General features: G+C 41.7%; 1 protein-coding gene across 1 annotated transcript in view; it reads right to left on the bottom strand.

Moving 5' to 3' along the window:
- rtel1 (regulator of telomere elongation helicase 1) overlaps nucleotides 1-19,565 on the bottom strand; it is a 61,668-nt gene that overhangs the window by 20,787 nt on the left and 21,316 nt on the right. The window contains exons 22-24 of the mRNA XM_046395854.1: nucleotides 7,798-7,944; nucleotides 7,588-7,703; nucleotides 4,624-4,747 (exon numbers count right to left, since the gene is read on the bottom strand). Coding sequence (XP_046251810.1) covers nucleotides 4,624-4,747; nucleotides 7,588-7,703; nucleotides 7,798-7,944 — 387 coding nt within the window. The remainder of the gene's footprint in view (nucleotides 1-4,623; nucleotides 4,748-7,587; nucleotides 7,704-7,797; nucleotides 7,945-19,565) is intronic.

Genomic DNA, 19,565 nt, shown 5'->3' with positions numbered 1-19,565 from the left:
TGGAGGGATTATACCTCTTGTCTGGCCTGAGAACGCCATGGTATCCCCCGGATGAGCTGGTGGAAGTGGCCGGGGAGCGGATGGTCTGGGCTTCCCTGCTGAAACTGCTGCCTCCACGACACAGATTTGGATTCCTAGTGCGCATGCGTCAACACGTATGCAGCCTGTTACAGAGCTCCCAACATACTTTACTGTTTTCTATTACTTTACGCTACTGGACAACCCTTTTTTTCCCCCTTCATATTACATGCCAGGGAAAGTTGTGGGTCTTTTCTGTGTTTTCTTTACACTAGGGATCAGCTGATGGACCTGAAGCCTGTTTACAACCTTGTGAAGTTGTAAACTGTGGTTTTACCAGTGCAGGTGGACTTCCTGTTGCGGTAAGCGTCCTACGTCATGTCCTGTTGTTGTGTGTTACCGGTGTTACGAGCAGCACCGTCTGCGCTTTCAATTAAAGATCGTTTAAGTTGTTCTACTATTCGCTGTAGCGAGTAATTTCACACTGTTACCCTGAATGTCTGTTCTAGTCATAGACTTCATCACTCACTTTAGTAATTTGACGCTAATCTTATAACCGATTAGCATTTGCTAAATTCTGCTAAGCTAGCTTGCCTGTTCATTAGCGATGGCTTCTCTGTCTTCCTCTTGCTCTCCTGCTTGGTGTGTCAAATGTTTATGTATTCCTCTGCCTCCTTTAGTGAAAATGGTAAATGTAATAAATGCAGTTTACTTGTAGCGCTGGAGGCGAGGCTTAGTGAATTAGAAGCACGGCTCTGCACCATGGAAACAAAGTCTTTAGCTACTGTTGTTAGTCAGCCCCCATTACCCGGTGTGGACCAATCTAGTGTAGCTCGTAGCCTGCCCCCGGTAGTTCCCAAGCAGCCGGGAAACAAGAGAGGCTGGGTGACTGTACGTTATACATAAAAACCTAATAAAGATCAACACCAACACCTCCACAGCTACAACAAATAGGAGAATTAAATGTGCACTGTTAAACACTAGATCTCTCTCATCTAAAGCTGTACTAGTGAATGAGTTAATATTGGACAATAATATAGATTTATTTTGTTTAACCGAAACCCGGCTTCGGCCAGAAGAATATGTCAGCTTAAATGAATCCACTCCTCAAAGTCATATTAATACTCACATTCCTCGAGACACCGGCCGAGGAGGTGGAGTTGCCGCCATTTTTGACCCAAACCTATCATTTAGTCCAAAGCACATAATCAACTACCATTCATTTGAAAGCCTTATTCTTACTCTCTCACACCCTACCTGGAAAACAATACAACCAATTTTTATTGTTGTAGTGTACCGCGCTCCTGGCCCATACTCTGAATTTTTACTGGAATTTCCAGAGTTCCTATTGAGTCTGGTCCTTAAAACTAATAAAGTTATTATTATGGGTGATTTCAACATCCACGTGGATGATAGTAATGATAGCCTTCGTGCAGCATTTATCTCTGCCTTAGATTCAATCAGCTTCTGTCAGTGTGTACATAAACCCACTCATTGCTTCAATCACACTCTTGACCTTGTTCTGACATATGGCATTGATGTAGAACATTTAATTGTCTCTGAACAAAATCCTCTTCTGTCCGACCATTGTTTAATAACTTTTGAGTTTATACTATTTGACTTTAGAAAAAACTCGTACACTAGATACCTGTCTGATAGTGCTGTGGCTAAATTTAAAGAAACAGTTCTATTGTCATTAACTTCAGTATCATGCCCCCATACTAGTGAACAATACAATAATCCCTCTCAAATCGACCATTTCGTGGACAGGGCTGCAAACTTATTAAGGACGACTTAAGACTCTGCTGCTCCGCTGAAAAAGAAACTCATAAAGCAAAAGAAATTTGCACCTTGGTATAATACAGAGGTTCACAAATTAAAGCAAAATGTGCAAAAACTTGAAAGGAAATGGCGTTCCTCCAAACTTATTGAATCTCGCTCAATCTGGCAAGACAGTCTTAGATTATATAGGAAGGCCGTACAGACTGCCAGAGCAGCCTATTACTCGAAATTAATTGAGGATAACAAGCATAATCTCAGGTTTCTCTTCAGCACTGTAGCCAGGCTGACAGAGAGCCATAGTGCTATTGTATCCCTGTGAGCCTTAGCAGCATTGACTTTATAACCTTTTGTAACGACAAGATCTTAAACATTAGAGACAAAATTCAGCACCCACTGACCTCAGCTGGTACTGATCTAACATCAAACACTAGTTTCTTTGAACCAACAGTAGAAACAGATATTCATCTTGACTGCTTTTCACCTATTGATCCCCATCAGCTATATTCACCTGTATATCCATCCAAGCCAACAACATGCCTCTTAGACCCCATCCCTACTAACCGACTCAAAGAAGCTTTACTCTTACTTAGCACCGGTCTATTAGACATGATCAATCTGTCCCTGATAACAGGCTATGTATCCCAGTCCTTTAAAGTAGCTGTAGTCAGACCTCTTATTATTGTTACTACTATTGTTATCAAAATCACCATAATACCTTCTGTATACTTCATTGTCATTATCATTATCTACATTTCCGATACTTCTGGTATTACTGCTGCTGCTATGCATCTCTGCTTGTGTGCTCCTTCTCTCACATCCCACCCCCTCTGCCTCTCCCTCTGTCTCTCGCTCTCTCTCCTGCTCTCTCTCTCCCTCTCTCAACCCACCCGGTCAAGGCAGATGGTCGCCCATCTTGAGCCAGGGTCTGCTCCGAGGTTTCTGCCTTCTAAAGGCAGTTTTTCCTCGCCACTGTCGCCAAATGCTTGCTCAAGGGGAATGTTGGGCTCTCTGTATTACAGTTTAATAAAAGAGTTTGGTCTAGACCTGCTCAAATTGGAAAGTGTCATGAGATAGCTTTTGTTGTGAATTGGTGCTATATAAATAAACTGAACTGAATTGAATTGTTTTATTAAAAAGAGTAGCATACGTTACCAATGTTAAAACACTGTTAAACTGTTGTTTAAGATATTATTGAAGATTGCTCTAACTTGCAACACATAAATCTCCCAATAGGCCAAGATGGAGCCAAATCAGGGCCGAAAGTTTATTTAATCTGAAAAAAGGTTTGAAATTGAAAGTTGAAAATTTTAACTTTGAAAAATACAACATTGTACTTGAACTAATAATTAATTAATTAATTTAGAAAAAGTTTTTTCTGTTTAAATTTAATTTTTATCACCTCTTGATATATAGCCATAGGTAGAATAGGTCTGACTAACAGTTAATCTTTAAATCTCTATCATAGCTATGCTGCTATAGGCCTATGCTGCCGGGGGACACAAACATGATCCACCAAGCAGTTTCCCCTCCTCCTTTTCCTCTTCTATCCTCTCCCCTCATCAGATTAACATACAATTCATTATTTTATGTCACTAACTGTGTGTCCAGTTCTCCTTGTAGTTTTGTGTCTTTCCCTCCCTTTCTCTCTCTCTCTCTCTGTATCTTTCTGCAGGTATCTCTCCATCCAGATCTTCATGTTGAACTGCATCCGGCTCTATGACAAACCCAATGTCTACTGTTGACATCTGCCTGTCATTCTTCTGTGCACCGACTATCGGCGGGGTGGTTCTCCCTTGCAGGCCAAAATTGAACTGAATTGAATTGATAGGATAGTGGTTTTCAACAGAATATGAAAAATACATGAATGATACAGCATTTCATTATAATTTCATTATTAGAATTTCAGTCTTGTGAAATGTTAAAATCAAATTGAAGTGGTATCAAAAGTGAAACTGAACAGATGAATCACATGAAAATTTTAAATTTTTTATGAGTTGTGATTTTGTTTTACTTGTCTTTTTAGTAATGTTGTTCTCATGTTGTTAATTGCTTTCCTGCCGGTACAACATCCATTGCACATCTGCCCGTTCTGAGTGAGGGATCCCTCCTCTGTTGCTCACCCTGAGGTTTCTTCCATTTTTTTCTGTTAAAGGTTTTTCTGGGAGTTTTTCCTTAATCGATGTGAGGGCTGAAGGGCAGAGGATGTTGCTGATGTTATGTTGAGCCCTTTGAGACAAACTGCTTGTAAAAATGGTCTATACAAATAAAGTTGTCTTGTTTTGTTTAAGCACAGGTGGTTGCGCTCACACCAGTCCACAAAGCAAAGAAATATCCTTGCAGGGGCGGGTCTATAAATTAGAGAAAGTAATTAGTTCGGGTGGGTTGTGTTCACGAAAGTGCACATGTGGAATTGGATAACCTGTGCATCACTACAAGGTATCATACTTTCATCTGATTTGCAGATATTATTTACTCAAATACCTTGCTATATAATTTTTTAATTATGAGAGGAAAGAGAGGAGGGACCAGTAGGTGAGATATCTGTTTCGGCTTCAGCCCCTAGCTTGTTGGACTGCATTTGTATAAGCACTCTGGTTGGGACGTCAATTTCCAGGACAACGATTAAAGCTTTGAAGCATTTGGGGCATGTAGGCCTGCCCAACATGGTTGTATATATTTTTTTCCGTTGCATCAGATATCAACAACCCTTGCAAATTCATGCAAAAATTATCTGTCCATTTCGTGATAATACAGTTGGACAGTGAGTCTTGAATAGTTCATGCAAGGGCATGTAGCATATTTGTGAACTGTGTTAGAACCTACCATTTTCTGTGCAACTCTGAAGAATTGAGACACATCACGGATCACATTCCCAAATCTGTCACAAAGACGCACATAAGGCCGTACCCACAATGGAAGCTGCGCCCTGGCGTCAAGGCTTTTGAACCTAGGGAGCAAAAAATCATGTTAATCTATTCATGTGGCACTGGAAAGAAGTGTGCATTTACAGTGGTATGAAAAAGTTTGGGCACCCCTGATGATTTTCAGGATTTTCCTTTATAAATCATTGGTTGTTCGGATCAGCAATTTCAGTTAAATATATCATATAGCAGACAAACACAGTGATATTTCAGAAGTGAAATGAAGTTTATAGGATTAACAGAAAGTGTGCAACAATTACTTAAACAACATTAGGCAGGTGCATAAATTTGGGCACCCTTGTTGTTTTATTGATTTGAGTACCTTTAGCACTAATTATTGGAACACAAAGTTTGTTTGGTAAGCTCATTGACCCTTGACCTACATACACAGGTGAATCCGATCATGAGAAAGGGTATTTCAGGTGGCCAGTAGCAAGTTGTTCTCCCTTTTGCATCTTCTCTGAGGAGTGGCAACATGGGAGCCTCAAAACAACTCTCAAATGACCTGAAAACAAAGACTGTCCAACATCATAGTTTAGGGGAAGGATACAAAAAGCTGGCTCAGAGATTTAAGCTGTCAGTTTCCACTGTGAGGAACATAGTGAGGAAATGGAAGACCACAGGCACAGTCCTAGTTAAGGTCCGAAGTGGCAGGCCAAGAAAAATCTCTGATAAGCAGAGGCGAGGAATGGTGAGAACGGTCAAACTCAACCCACAGACCAGCTCCAAAGACCTACAACATGATCTTGCTGCAGATGGTGTCACTGTGCATCGTTCAACTATTCAGCGCACTTTGCACAAGGAGATGCTGTATGGGAGAGTAATGCGGCGGAAGCCTTTTCTACGCACATGCCACAAACAGAGTCGCTTGAGGTATGCTAAAGCACATTTGGACAAGCCAGCTTCCTTTTGGAATAAGGTGCTGTGGACTGATGAATGTAAAATTGAGTTATTTGGACATAACAAGGGGCGGTATGCATGGCGGAAGAAGAACACAGCATTCCAAGACAAACACTTGCTACCCACAGTAAAATTTCGTGGTGGTTCCATCATGCTGTGGGGCTGTGTGGCCAGTGCAGGTACTGGCAATCTTGTAAAAGTTGAAGGTCGCATGGATTCCAGTCAGTATCAGCAGATTCTTGCCAACAATGTTCAAGAATCAGTGACAAAGTTGAAGTTGCGCCGGGGCTGGATACTTCAACAATACAACGACCCCAAACACTGCTCAAACTCTACAAAGGCAGAATCTCTCACCCATTTGCACAAATATCATCTAGTCCTACTCCTACGACATGGTAGTTAGATTCATGTTGACAAAGAGTGCATCTGTATGGAGTTAAAAAAAAAAAGTGTCTTTTTATCTGCATGAGCTCTCCTCCGACCTGGAGGGGCAGACCACTTTTTTTTTTCCAGTCGAGAACTATGGCCTTGGATTTGGAGGTGCTGATTCTCATCCCAGCTGCCTCACACTCGGCTGCAAACCTCTCCAGCTGATGAAGGTCGACATCATCCGCAAAAAGCAGAGATGAAATCCTGTGTGACACCCACCGGAGACAAAGGGCAGCCCTGCCGGAGGCCAACATGCACAGGGAACAGGTCTGACTTGCTGCCAGCAATGTGGACCCGACTCCTACTCTGGGAGTACAGAGACCGCACACCCCTTAGCAAAAAGCCCCCAGCCCCCATACTCCCGGAGAACCCCCCACACAGTCGAATGCCTTTTCCAAGTCCACAAAACACATGTGGACTGGTTGGGCAAACTCCCATGAACCCTCAAGCACCCTGCGGAAGGTGTAGAGAGTTTCGCCCTGATCCAGTGTTCCACGACCAGGGCGAAACCCACATTGTTCTTCCTGGATCCGAGGTTTGACTAACGGCCAAATTCTCCTCTCCAGTACCCTAGACTTTCCCAGGAAGGCTGAGGACTGTGATCACTCTGTAATTGGAGCACACCCTCCAGTTCCCCTTCTTAAAAAGAGGGACCACCATCCCGGTCTGCTAGTCCAAGGGCACTGTCCCCGACTGCCACGCGATGCTGCAGAGTCGTGTCAGCCAAGACAGCCCCACAACATCCAGAGCCTTAAGGTATCCAGGACGGATCTCATCCACTCCAGAATTGAGACGATCCTCGAAGTATTCCTTCCAAAGTCCAACAACGTCCCTAGTCCAGCATGTTTAGCCCTCCGACACCCATCAGCTGCCTCAGGGGTCCCACAAGCCAACCAGGCTCGATAGGACTCCTTCTTCAGCTTGACGGCATCCCTTACTTCCGGTGTTCACCACCGGGTTCAAGGGTTGCCGCCGCAACAGGCACCAGAGACCTTACGACCACAACTCTGAACAGCAGCTTCCACAATGGAGGTGAAGAACATGGTCCACATGTCCTTGGCCTCCCTCGGGATCTGGTCAAAGTTCTCCCGGAGGTGTGAGTTGAAAACCCCTCTGACAGAGGCTTCCACTAGACATTCCCAGCGTTTGGGTCTGCCAAGTCTGTCTGGCTTCCTCCACCTCCAGCGGATCCAACTCACTACCAGGTGGTGATCAGTTGACAGCTCAGCCCCCCTCTTCACCCGAGTATCCAAAACATATGGCTGCAGGTCAGATGACACGACCACAAAGTCGATCACTGACCTCCAGCCTGTCCTGGTGCCACATGCACTGATGGGCATCCTTATGCATGAACATGGCGTTCGTTATGGACAAACTGTGACTATCACAGAAGTTTAACAACAGAACACCGCTCGGGTTCAGATCAGGGAGGCTGTTCCTCCCAATCACGCCCCTTCAACAGTCCAAAACCATAAGAAATCTGTTGGTTTGAATGGTTCTTGCATGAGGTCCAAAACAAAAATATGACTGATGTTACCTCTGATCACACAGGAAGATGGCGCCGTAGTCCTGCCTATGCCGAATGACTCTCCCAATTGCCTGGTTCACTGCTCGGAAAGCCTGCTGTCTGTACCACTGCTGCCCAGACAGGTACTGTACCCCCACCACACACACAAGCATATGCAATAAGAATGAGTTACTGAAACAACATCAAGCTTGTTCAGTCATCCTCAGTGTTTTCTCTCACCTTCAGCCCAGGAGATTTTTTCAAGCTCATCTCATCCAAGAACTGCATCTTCAGGATGACTCTAGGATCCATCTTGGGAGGAAAAGGAAGGCCAGTGATGACGACACCCCGTCCAAACGTATCTGCAAAATCCAGTCCCTCGCTAGCCTGATACAAGAATACACAGATAGAGGGCTGATAGAGCAGCTCTTAGAGGGAAGCAATTACAATTCTAGTATTGTTTATAGGTTTGGTGGTCATTTGATTGGGTCCCAGAGAAGCTGAGTGGATCCCTGCTTTGGGTTGATTGTGGCTCAGGAGGCTGAGTGAATCATGCCCTAACTGGAATTTCACTGCACATTGTACTGTGTATGATTGTGTGTGTGACAAATAAACCTATCTTGTATCTTGATCTTGTATCTTGTAAGGTCATGGTTCAATCCTTAGCACTGGCTGCATGTTGTAGTGTCCTTAGGAAAGATACTCCCCACCCCAGTGTCTGTTACATTGCTGCGTAAATGTATGTGAATGGCTTGGCATAAAAATATTGTTGAGAACTTTGGATAGGAGGTGCTGTATTGCTTTTGATGAGAAGATCAGCACGTTGCGTATCAGCCCCTCCCATCGGTGTATGAGCATGTGAATGCAGTAAAATGGCATGAAGCGCTTTGTGGAGCTGATAGACTAGAAAAGAGCTATACAAATGCAAGACCATTTACAGACAGACAACCCTGGTGTGGAAGCATGAAAATTGTTTTGTGACCATGACCTTTACCAAATTCATCTGTGCCAGACATAATGAATTTCCCTAATGGTGTACTTCAGATAGGGTGTTCACTAGGACAGACATTGACCTTGACAGTCACAAGCTCATCACTTCATCCTTGATTTAGACATTTTATAGTGAGACACACTATGAAAGAAGCGGTGGTCAAGTTAACACCAAAGTGGATGAAAAGAGAGTATGGTGGTTAGCACAGTCAATAAAATAAACCCTTATTTTGGAGGGTTTTACAGCGGTTATGATCTAAAACACAAACACATCCAAACCTCTGCACAATTTTTCTGTTTTGTGAAGAAGAAGGTCATCTTGCCTCTCTGTATCACAGACAGACCTGCAGCTCTTTATGACAGACAGAGGGAACAGAAGAGAGAGACTACGGAGAAACAGAGACAGCTCTAACATGGCTGCTACATTTTCATAGTTTCAAACTCACACTGTCATTGACTGGGGGGAACACATCGTTGCAAGGAGGCTGATACTCAGAAATCTCCTTGCACAGCAAAGTTCTAATAAAATAAGTAAATATGAACAGAGGGTAGGGTCTCTGCACTTCCAGAGGCTTTGAAGTAATGACTGAGAGAAATCACTTTTGTTCAATTTTGTACCTTTTTTATTAGGAAAACTGCTGCCTAGATAAACACTGTTAGATTTGTTTTATTCTTCACTGAGGCGACTAATTCACCTGCTACACATTTAAAGCTACATTTCTTTGGGTCAAGAACTCATAGCCCTCATTTTAGCCAATTTCTTGCTAATCTCACAGTTGTTTAGTTGAACACTACAACCCCTGGCAAAAAATATGGAATCACCAGTCTTTGATGAGCACTCAGTCAAACATTTTATTCTGTAGATCAAACTCACATCAAAAATATGAAGCAATAATGAGATCATTCAAAAGTGCAGCTCCTTGCCATTCAGAAACACTAAAAGAAATTAACAAAAATCACTGTGGTAGTCAGTAAATGTTACTTTTATAGAGCAAGTGCTTGGAAAGAAATATGGAATCACTCAATTCTGAGGAAATAAATTTGGAATCACTTAATGTTGAGGTAGAGAGTAAGGGCTCAATCAGTCAATTACAGTCTTTTAATTGGGCTCAGATTAGTTCTGCTCGATAGTCTAGAGTTAAAAACACTGCAATTATCACAATTTGGAGGGCTGCAGGAGCAAGTGGAGTGGCAAGGATCATGGCTCCAACAAAAGAGATGTCTCTTGAAACCAGAGAGAGGATCATCAAGCTTCTTGAAGAAGGGGTTTCTTCTCGCATGGTAGCCAAAGATGTGGGCTGTTCACAGTCAGCTGTTTCGAAGATATGGACCAAGTACAAACAGCATGGGAAGGTTCTTAAAGCCAAGCGCTCTGGTAGACCAAGGAAGACATCCAAGCGTCAAGACAAAAACCTAAAGGCCTTATGTCTTGAAGACCGAAAACGCACCTCAAGACAAATGAAGAAGAAGTGGGAGGAAGCTGGAGTCAATGTATGTGAGCAAACCGTGCGAAATCGTCTTAAGGAAATGGGATTTTCATACAGAAAAGCTAAAAGAAAACCATCATTGATGCCTAAACAGAAAAGAACAAGACTGCAATGGGCTAAGGAGAGGCAAGCATGGACTGTAGATGACTGGATGAAGGTTATCTTCAGTGATGAATCAAGAATCTGCATTGGACAAGGTGATGATGCTGGAACTTTTGTTTGGTGCCGTTCCAGTGAGATTTACAAAGAGGACTGCCTAAAGAAGACCTCCAAGTTTCCACAGTCCTTGATGATCTGGGGCTGCATGTCAGGTAAAGGTGCTGGAGAGATGGCTGTAGTTAAATCTTCAATAAATGCACAGGTATACATTGACATTTTGGACAGCTTTCTTATCCCTTCGATTGAAAAGATGTATGGGGATGGTGAAATCATATTCCAAGATGACAATGCATCGTGCCATAGAGCGAAAACTGTGAAGGCATTCCTTGCAGAAAGACACATCCAGACAATAACATGGCCCTCTAATAGCCCTGATCTCAACCCAATTGAAAATCTGTGGTGGAAATTGAAAAAAATTGTCAACAACAAGGCTCCAACCTGCAAAGCTGAACTGGCAACAGCAATCAAGGAGAGTTGGAACCAGATTGATGAAGAGTACTGTTTGTCACTCATCAAATCCATGCCTCAGAGACTTAAAGCTGTAATACAAGCCAGAGGTGGTGCAACGAAATACTAGTTAGGTGTTAAGCTTTTTCTTTTTGTATTTTTATTGAGTGATTCCATATTTTTTTCCTCAGAATTGAGTGATTCCAAATTTATTTCCTCAGAATTGAGTGATTCCATATTTCTTTCCAAGCACTTGCTCTATAAAAGTAACATTTACTGACTACCACAGTGATTTTTGTTCATTTCTTTTAGTGTTTCTGAATGGCAAGGAGCTGCACTTTTGAATGATCTCATTATTGTTTCATATTTTTGATGTGAGTTTGATCTACAGAATAAAATGTTTGACTGAGTGCTCATCAAAGACTGGTGATTCCATATTTTTTGCCAGGGGTTGTATTCAGTTCTGCTAGTTCTGACTTCTCTCTGTCCCTTTTGTGTTAATGTTTAGCTATTCCTCTCTCTCCTTTAGTAGTACTGGTACATGTAATAAATGTAACTTATTTGCCATGTTGTGGCAAGGTTTAGTGCATTGGAAATGCAGCTCCACAGCATGGAAAGTAAATCATTGCTGTTGCAAACCCTCAACCAGCAGTATAAAATGGACTTGACAGCAAAGGACCACAAATAAAAACATGACCAAAAGTGGTCTATAGTTATCATGTGTATGAATGATAGTCTGTTGAAAACTTTAAGCGATAACCTTTGAAGCACCCCTCCATGAATCGTCACCTGTACATTCAGGAGCCATTTCTAGGACACCACTTTAGCAGGAACTGCTTCTTGAGTGCTACACTAGTCAATACTGTATTGTATTAGTGAAATGTTTGGCTGTATGGAGAAACCCTTCCATGAACTGCCACTTTACCATGGTGGAGGGGTTTGACTGCCCTAACGCTCCCACGAGCTATGTTGTCGGGGGCTGTTTGCCCCTGGTAGGCTTTATGCTTAAAATACCCTGCTAACCCTATCAGCTCACTCTGTAGTTCAGCCCCATTTTGCAGTTCTTTTAATCTCCCAAAAGACATATTACAACCAGTTATGCACTATTCAGCCTGTACGGTGTATGTGCATTGTTCAGGGGTCAGTTTGCCAGTCTGAAAAGGGCTTTATGTGCCAATGCCGCATGGGCTAAACTAGGAAACTGATCACATAATGTAAAGCATCACAACTTGAGATCAGGAGTGAGCTGAGTCTCTCAGAACTATCCAATTATGCACCAATATGTCAAAGCCCCTCTTAAACCAGGCCTGATGGATGCTGTCTTTGCACAGTAGTCACAGAAGGGCCTGCCCACAACAAAGAATTTCTGTATCAGTAATCACTTTGCATCTTTTACTGAACTGAAGATAAAACTTAATTACCCCTCAAGTCACTTTTTCAAATCAGAATTATCTCATTCAATCATAATCAACTCATTCAGTATAAAGTAATCCATCCACTGTACTTTTCTAAGACCAAATTGAATAGCATCTTTCCTTCTATGTCTGCCACCTGTGAGAAGTTGAATCCGGGGACCCAAGGTCACCTCGTCTTGGCTTGTCCCAAACTCAGGAAGTTTTGGGATGAAATCTTTCTTTTCTGTAGTACTGTATACAATATACTGCTAATTCCGGATGGTCCTCTTGCAATATTTGGTTGTTCTACTTTTTCATTATCTTTATCCCTAGCTCTCCAACAAGCCCTAATTTTTGGTATGCTCATTGCAAAAAGGGTTATCCTTTTTATTTTTTAGAGTGGAAAACAGCTTCCCCTCACTGTTTTAAGAAATGACTGAATTTCACAGTTTCCTGTCTGTATCATTTACTGTCTCTGCACCTTGGTTCACTCCCACTCTCACTCTCACTTTGATAGTTAAAAGCAAAAGGATGTCAACTTGAAAGACTCTACAGGAAACCCAATCTCACTGTGCACAAATACATGTATTCTCACCATATTCTCCACTACAAAGACTGTATTTCTAAAGCCAAATCCATCTATTACTCTGGTTTAATCAGCTCAAATGATGGAAATTCCAAGGCCCCTTTTTCCCTCCTTACAAACATCACAAAACCCCCAGATTCATTTCCTCCTCACCTTTACTCCTCTGATTTCTGTAATGCTATGGTATATTATTTCTCTACAAAAACTGAACATATTCACCAGCAGCAAACACCCACTTCTGCTCCTTATCATCACACGCTCCACCCATCACATCACACCCATTTTACAACAGCTCCACTGGCTCCCCATCACACAATGCATCAACTATAAAATACTTCTTCTTACCTTTAAAGCCATCCACAACTTCACCCCACCATACCTCTCTGACCTCCTCCATATTGTCACACCCATACCCTCAGATCCTCCTCCTCCCTCCATCTCGCTGTCCCCTCTGCCCGCCTTGCTACCATAGGGAGCAGAGCATTCAGCCGCTTCCCAGCTCCGGAACTTCCTTCCACCTAACCTCCATAACTCTGACTCACTCCCTCATTTCAAATCCAAACTCAAAACCCATCTGTTTAGACTGGCCTACCCCCTCTGACCACTACTACATGGAAGCACTGTCCATTTTAAATTGTATTTTATTGTCTCTTATTTTCTGTTATTGTTGCTAATATTGTGTGTGTTTTTTATGATTAATGATGCAAAGTGACCTTGAGTGTCTAGAAAGGCGCCTATAAATAAACTGCATTATTACTATACAGTCACTGTATGGAGAAACTTGGACTGATCTACATATATGTATCTTTTCTAATATTAAACTTAATTACATATAAAATACTTGACAGCTAGTTGTTATTTTTATCTTGTGCCCACAAATTATTTATCCTCACAGCTATCCGATGTTTATTTTCCTTTATGAGAATACATTAGTTTTTCCATATTTAAAAAAACATTGGCATTACCAAGATGTTTTCAAAATAGATAAAATAGTAAAATAGTTATGGACTGCCATCTGCTACGGTAAGCATCTACGTCAGTTCCTGTTGTGTTAGTAACAGCCCTGTGCTGCTCTTTACCTTAACCTCGATTAAGTTGTTCTACTATCCACTACAGCCAGTAATTTAACACTGGTATGTTGAACGCCTGTTCGAGTCAAACACTTAATCACTCACTTTAGCAAGTTTCACGCTAATCTTATGATTGTTTAGTGTTCGTTAAAGTCCACTAGCTAGCTTAGCCTGTTTAGGTATGATGGCTTCTCTGTCTCCCTCTCACTCTCACTCTGCTCAGTGTATCACATGTTTAGCTATTCCCTAGCCTCATTTAGTGAAAATGGCAAATGTAATAAATGTAGCTTATTTTCAACCCTGGAGGTGAGGCTTAGTGAATTATAAACACAGCTCTGTTCCATGGAAACAAAGTCATTAGCTGCTATAGTTAACCAGCCCCGATTAGCTGGAGTGGACCGATCTAGTGTAGCTCCTGCTAGCCGGCCCCAGGCAGCTCCCAAGCAGCCAGGAAACCAGGGAGGCTGGGTGACTGTACAGAGGAAGCATAGTCCTAAGCACAAGCCCATGGTTCACTCCAAACCTGTTCAACCTTTAGTGAGAGTGAGATGTGTAGAAAGTGTAGCTTATTAATAGCTTTGGAGGCAAGGCTAAGTGAGTTAGAGGATGGGCTCCGTACTGTAGATCATAGTCCAGTAGCCCTGACAGCTAGCCAGCAGCAGTTAGCCTTGACCGGCCTACCTTAGCTGATGTTAGCCATCCCACGGCAGCTCCTGAGCAGCCGGGAAGTCAGGGAAGTTGGGTGGCGGTTTGAAGGAAGCGTGGTCCAAAACAAAGGCCCGTGGTTCGCCACCAACCGCTTCATGTATCTAATCACCTTTTTTTTTCTTTTTAAACAATGTTTATTGTAAAAGGTGCTATATATAAATAAAATTGAACTGAAAAATTGAACTGAAATTCACATTTCCAACAGATTCTCCCCACTCAGTGACACACCCGCTGAGAAACCAACTCTGGTAATTGGCAGCTCTTTACCCAGAAACGTGAAGTTAGTGACACCAGCGACCATAGTCAAATGCATTCCTGGGGTCAGAGTGGGCGACGTTCAATCATATCTAAAAATGAATCCACTCCCCAACGTCATATTAATACTCACATTCCTTGAGACACCGGCCGAGGAGGTGGAGTTGCCGCCATTTTTGACCCAAACCTATCATTTAGTCGAAAGCCCAAAATCAACTACCATTCATTTGAAAGCCTTATTCTTACTCTCTCACACCCTACCTGGAAAACAATACAACCAATTTTTATTGTTGTAGTGTACTGCGCTCCTGGCCCATACTCTGAATTTTTACTGGAATTTCCAGAGTTCCTATCGGGTCTGGTCCTTAAAACTAATAAAGTTATTATTATGGGTCTCATTAGGAGAGACGGAATTCATCCCACTTTGGATGGAGCAGCGCTTATATCAAGAAATCTGACTTTCTTATCAAACCAAACCCAACCACCCATCCAAAATCCCATAGAGACTTTGTCGGTCCATCGGCCACTTAAATTAATGAAATCAGACAAAAAGAGGAGTTATACATAAAAATTTAATATAGATTAACACCAACACCTCCACAGCTACAACAAATAGGAGAATTAAATGCGGACTGTTATACGTTAGATATCTATCATCTAAAGCTATACTAGTAAATGAATTAATATTAGACTATAATATAGATTTATTTTGTCTAACTGAAACCTGGCTATGGCTAGAAGAATATGTCAGCTTAAATGAATCTACTCCCCACAGTCATATTAAAACTCACATTCCTCAAGATACCGGCTGAGGAGGTGGGGTTGCAGCCATTTTTGACCCAAGCCTACCATTCAGTCTAAAGCCTAAAGTCAGCTACCATTCACTCGAAACGCTTATTCTTAGTCTTTCACAACCAATCTGAAAAACATCACAACCAATTTATTGTTGTAGTGTACCACACTCCTGGCCCATCCTCTGAATTTCTACTGGAATTTTCAGATTTTGTATCGAGTCAAGTCCCTAAAACTAATCAAGTAATTATTATGGTCGATTTCAATATCCATGTGGACAATGGTAATGATGCATAATGATGCACAGCATTTATCTCTTTATTAGATTCAATCAGCCTCTGATTGAAACAGTGAGTGGGTTTACACTGACAAAATCTTGACCTTGTTTTGACATATGGCATTGAAGTAGAATATTTAATAGTCTTTCAACAAAATCCTCTTTTATCTGACCATTGTTTAATATCATTCGAGTTTGTATTACTTGACTACATACCATCAAGAAAAAACTCCTACACTAGGTACCTGTCTGATAGTGCTGTGGCTAAATTTAAGGAAGCAATTCTATTGTCATTTACTTCAGTATCATGTCCCGGTACTGCAGAACATTACAACACTCAAGAAAAGTCTTATTCCAATTGTAATCCCTCTCGAATCGACCATTTTGTGGACAGTGCTGCAAGCAGGACAACAATCGACTCTATTGCCCCGCTGAAAAACAAACAGCAAAAGTCTCCAAGTCTCAAAGCAAAAGAGACTTGCGCCATGGTATAATAGTGAAGTTCGCAAATTAAAGCAAAATGCACAAAAACTTGAAAGGAAATGGCATTCTGCCTAACTCACTGATTCTTGCTCAATCTGGCAAGACAGCCTTAGATCATATAGGAAGGCCCTACAGACTGCCAGAGGAGCTTATGACTCAAAATTAATTGAGGATAACAAGCATAACCCCAGGTTACTGTTCAGCACTGTAGCCAAGCTGACAGAGAGTGAAAGCCTTGTATCCCTGTAACCCTCAGCAGCAATGACTTTACGACCTTTGTTAATGACAAGATTTTGAACATGAGAGACAAAATTTATCATCTACTGACCTCAGCTGGTACTGATCTACCTTCAAACACTGAAAACTTAGAAACAGCAGAACAAAAAGACAAATATCTTGACTGCTTTTCTCCCATTGACCTTCATCAGTTAAATTCACTCATATTTTCATCTAAACCAACAACATCCCTCTTAGACCCCATTCCAACTAAGCTACTCAGAGAAGTTTTACCCTTACTTAGCAACTGTCTATTATGATCAGTCTGTCCCTAATGACAGCCTATGCACCCCAGTCTTTTAAAGTAGCTGTAGTCAAACCTCTCCTTGAAACCTCTCCTTTTTAAGCGACTACAGAGCAATATCTAACCTTCCATTTCGCTCCAAGATCCATGAGAGAACAGCTGCCAATCAGCTATGCGACTTTCTTCATAGTAATAGCTTATTTGAGAATTTTCAGTCTGGCTGTAGAGCTCATCACAGCACAGAGACAGCATTAGTCAATGTCACCAATGACCTTCTACTGGCATCAGACAAGGGACTTATCACTGTCCTTGTAATGTTAGACCGTAGTGCTGCATTAGATACCATTGACCATTCCATCTTATTACACAAATTGGAACACGTAATTGGCATTAAAGGAACTGCATTAAGCTGGTTTCAGTCCTATTTATCAGATCGATCTCAATTTGTTCATGTTAATGATGCATAGTCCATACTCACAAAAGTTAGTCACGGAGTTCCCCAAGGTTCTGTGCTCGGGCCACCACTATTCACCCTTTATATGCTCCCCATTGGTGATATTATAAGGAAACACTCCATACATTTTTTTGTAAAGTATATACATATACACAGAGGAAAGTGTACATTTTCATTGTTATGCAGATGACACACAATTGTACTTGTCAATGAAACTACATGAAACAAATCAGCTAGCCAAACTTCAGGCATGTCTTAAGCAATGCTAGATGGCTTAGCCTTGGCCTCAAGCTCCACTGTAAGGAATCTAGGAGCAATCTTTGATCAGGACATGTCCTTTAACTCACGAACACACATTTCAAAGACTGCATTCTTTCACCTCTGCAATATTGCAAAAATTAGGCACATTCTTATTCAGAGTCAGAAAGATGCAGAAAAATTAGTCCATGTGTTTATTACTTCCAGGCTGGATTATTAAAACTCCCTTCTATCAGGTTGCCCCAATAAGTCTCGAAAGACTCTACAGCTAATCCAGAATACTGCTGCATGATTCAGGATAGCGTTTCAAATCTTTCTCCTCACATATAAAGCCTAAACAGCCACGCACAATCATATCATAAAGAATTGATAGTACCCTATTATTCCATGAGAGCTTTACGTTACCAAGATGCAGGGTTACTTGTGGAAGTAGATTGGGAACCAGAGACTTTAGTTATGAAGCTCCTCTGCTATGGAACCATCATCCGGTTTCGGTCCAGGAGACGGATACCCTCTCTACATTTAAGAGTAGACTTAAAACTTTCCTTTTTGATAAAGCTTAGTTAGTGCTGGCCTAGGGTGGCCCCTAGTTATGCTGCTATAGGTGTAGACTGCTGGGAGATCTCCCATGACCCACTGAGCTCTCTATTCCTCTCTCTCTCTGTCTGCACACATTTTGTTACTAACTCAACTTCTTCCCTGGAGTCCTTGTGCTTTCTCGTCTCGCAGGTTCCCATAGATCATGGTTGGATCTCCTGCTGCGGTCCTGCTTGAAAGCTACTGCGATTACTACTGTTTAGTCATAACTATCAGTCATCTATTTTAATTCTATTACTACTCTGTACAGCTACCACCATTATCATTGTTACTACCATTGCTATCATAATCACCATAGTACCTTCTGTATACGTCATTATCTAGAGTTCCAATACTTCTGGTATTATTGCTGCTACTACGCATCTCTGTTTCTGTGCTCCTTCTCTCTCTTTCTCTCTCTACCCAGCCAGTCAAGGCAGATGGCCGCCCATCTGGAGACGGGATCTTCTCCAAGTTTTCTACTTCTAAAAGGCAGTTTTTCCTCGCTACTGTTGCCAAGTGCTTGTTTAAGAGGGAATATTGGGTTCTCTGTTTTACAAAATTTATTTAAAGAGTTTGGTCTAGACCTGCTCTAATTGGAAAGTGTCATGAGATAACTTTTGTTGTGAATCAACACTACATAAATAAACTGAACTGAATTGAAATTATAGATGAGTTAAAATAGTTAAATATAAATATAAGACTGTAAATCACAGTGCTCTTTGTAGTACAGTTGCAAATGTAACAATATCTATCATTAAACACTCTTAACAATTACAATAGATAACAGCTGTGTGGATAGTGGATTGCAGATTCACAAATTTATGTCTTTTTTTTTTTTTGCTCTATAGATTTGTTAGACTGCAATGACACAGACCAGTGTAGTTGATATCATGTAGCTAAAGGCGAATTACTTTTCTTTTCATTCATAAACTGTTTGTTTATTTGATCTCCTGCTTGTGGCACACTCCTGTATAATGGGGCAGCCTACAGCATCATAAATCACATTTACGTAACCACAATAAACTATTTCAGCTTGCTAGACTTCCCTGTTCAGTTTCTGGTTTACAGTTGGGAGCAGAGGTGATGTCAGTTTTCCTCCTGGGTAAAGTCAATTCTTCACACACAGGAATTCACATTGGTCTCAAAAAGCTGGAGTCTTTATTTGCCTGAATTGAATTGAACTGAATTTAAGTTACTTTATTAATCCCAAGCTGGGAAATTACTTCTCTGCATTTAACCCATCACTGATTGAAACACACACACATGCAACATGTAGTGAAACACACAGGAGCATTGGGCAGCATCAAGTGCCCGGGAAGCATATATTGGGGGTTAAGTGTCTTGCTCAAGGGCACATCAGCCGACTAATGGGGGGTGGGGACATTATCACTCCACCACACTCAAATTTTTCCTGCCTGTCTAGTGGGGGAATCAAACCAGCAACCTTCCGATCACAAGCCGCTTCTCCAACCTCTAGGTCACGGCTGTATCCTTTACAAATTGTAACCTGATACTGATCAACTGACAACTTCCTTCTTACTCTTTTACT

The sequence above is a fragment of the Scatophagus argus genome, chromosome 8, assembly GCF_020382885.2.
Source record: "Scatophagus argus isolate fScaArg1 chromosome 8, fScaArg1.pri, whole genome shotgun sequence".
Taxonomy (NCBI): Eukaryota; Metazoa; Chordata; class Actinopteri; family Scatophagidae; genus Scatophagus; species Scatophagus argus.
The sequence above is the reverse complement of the archived record's forward strand: the minus strand, read 5'-3'. Positions and strand labels throughout refer to the sequence as shown.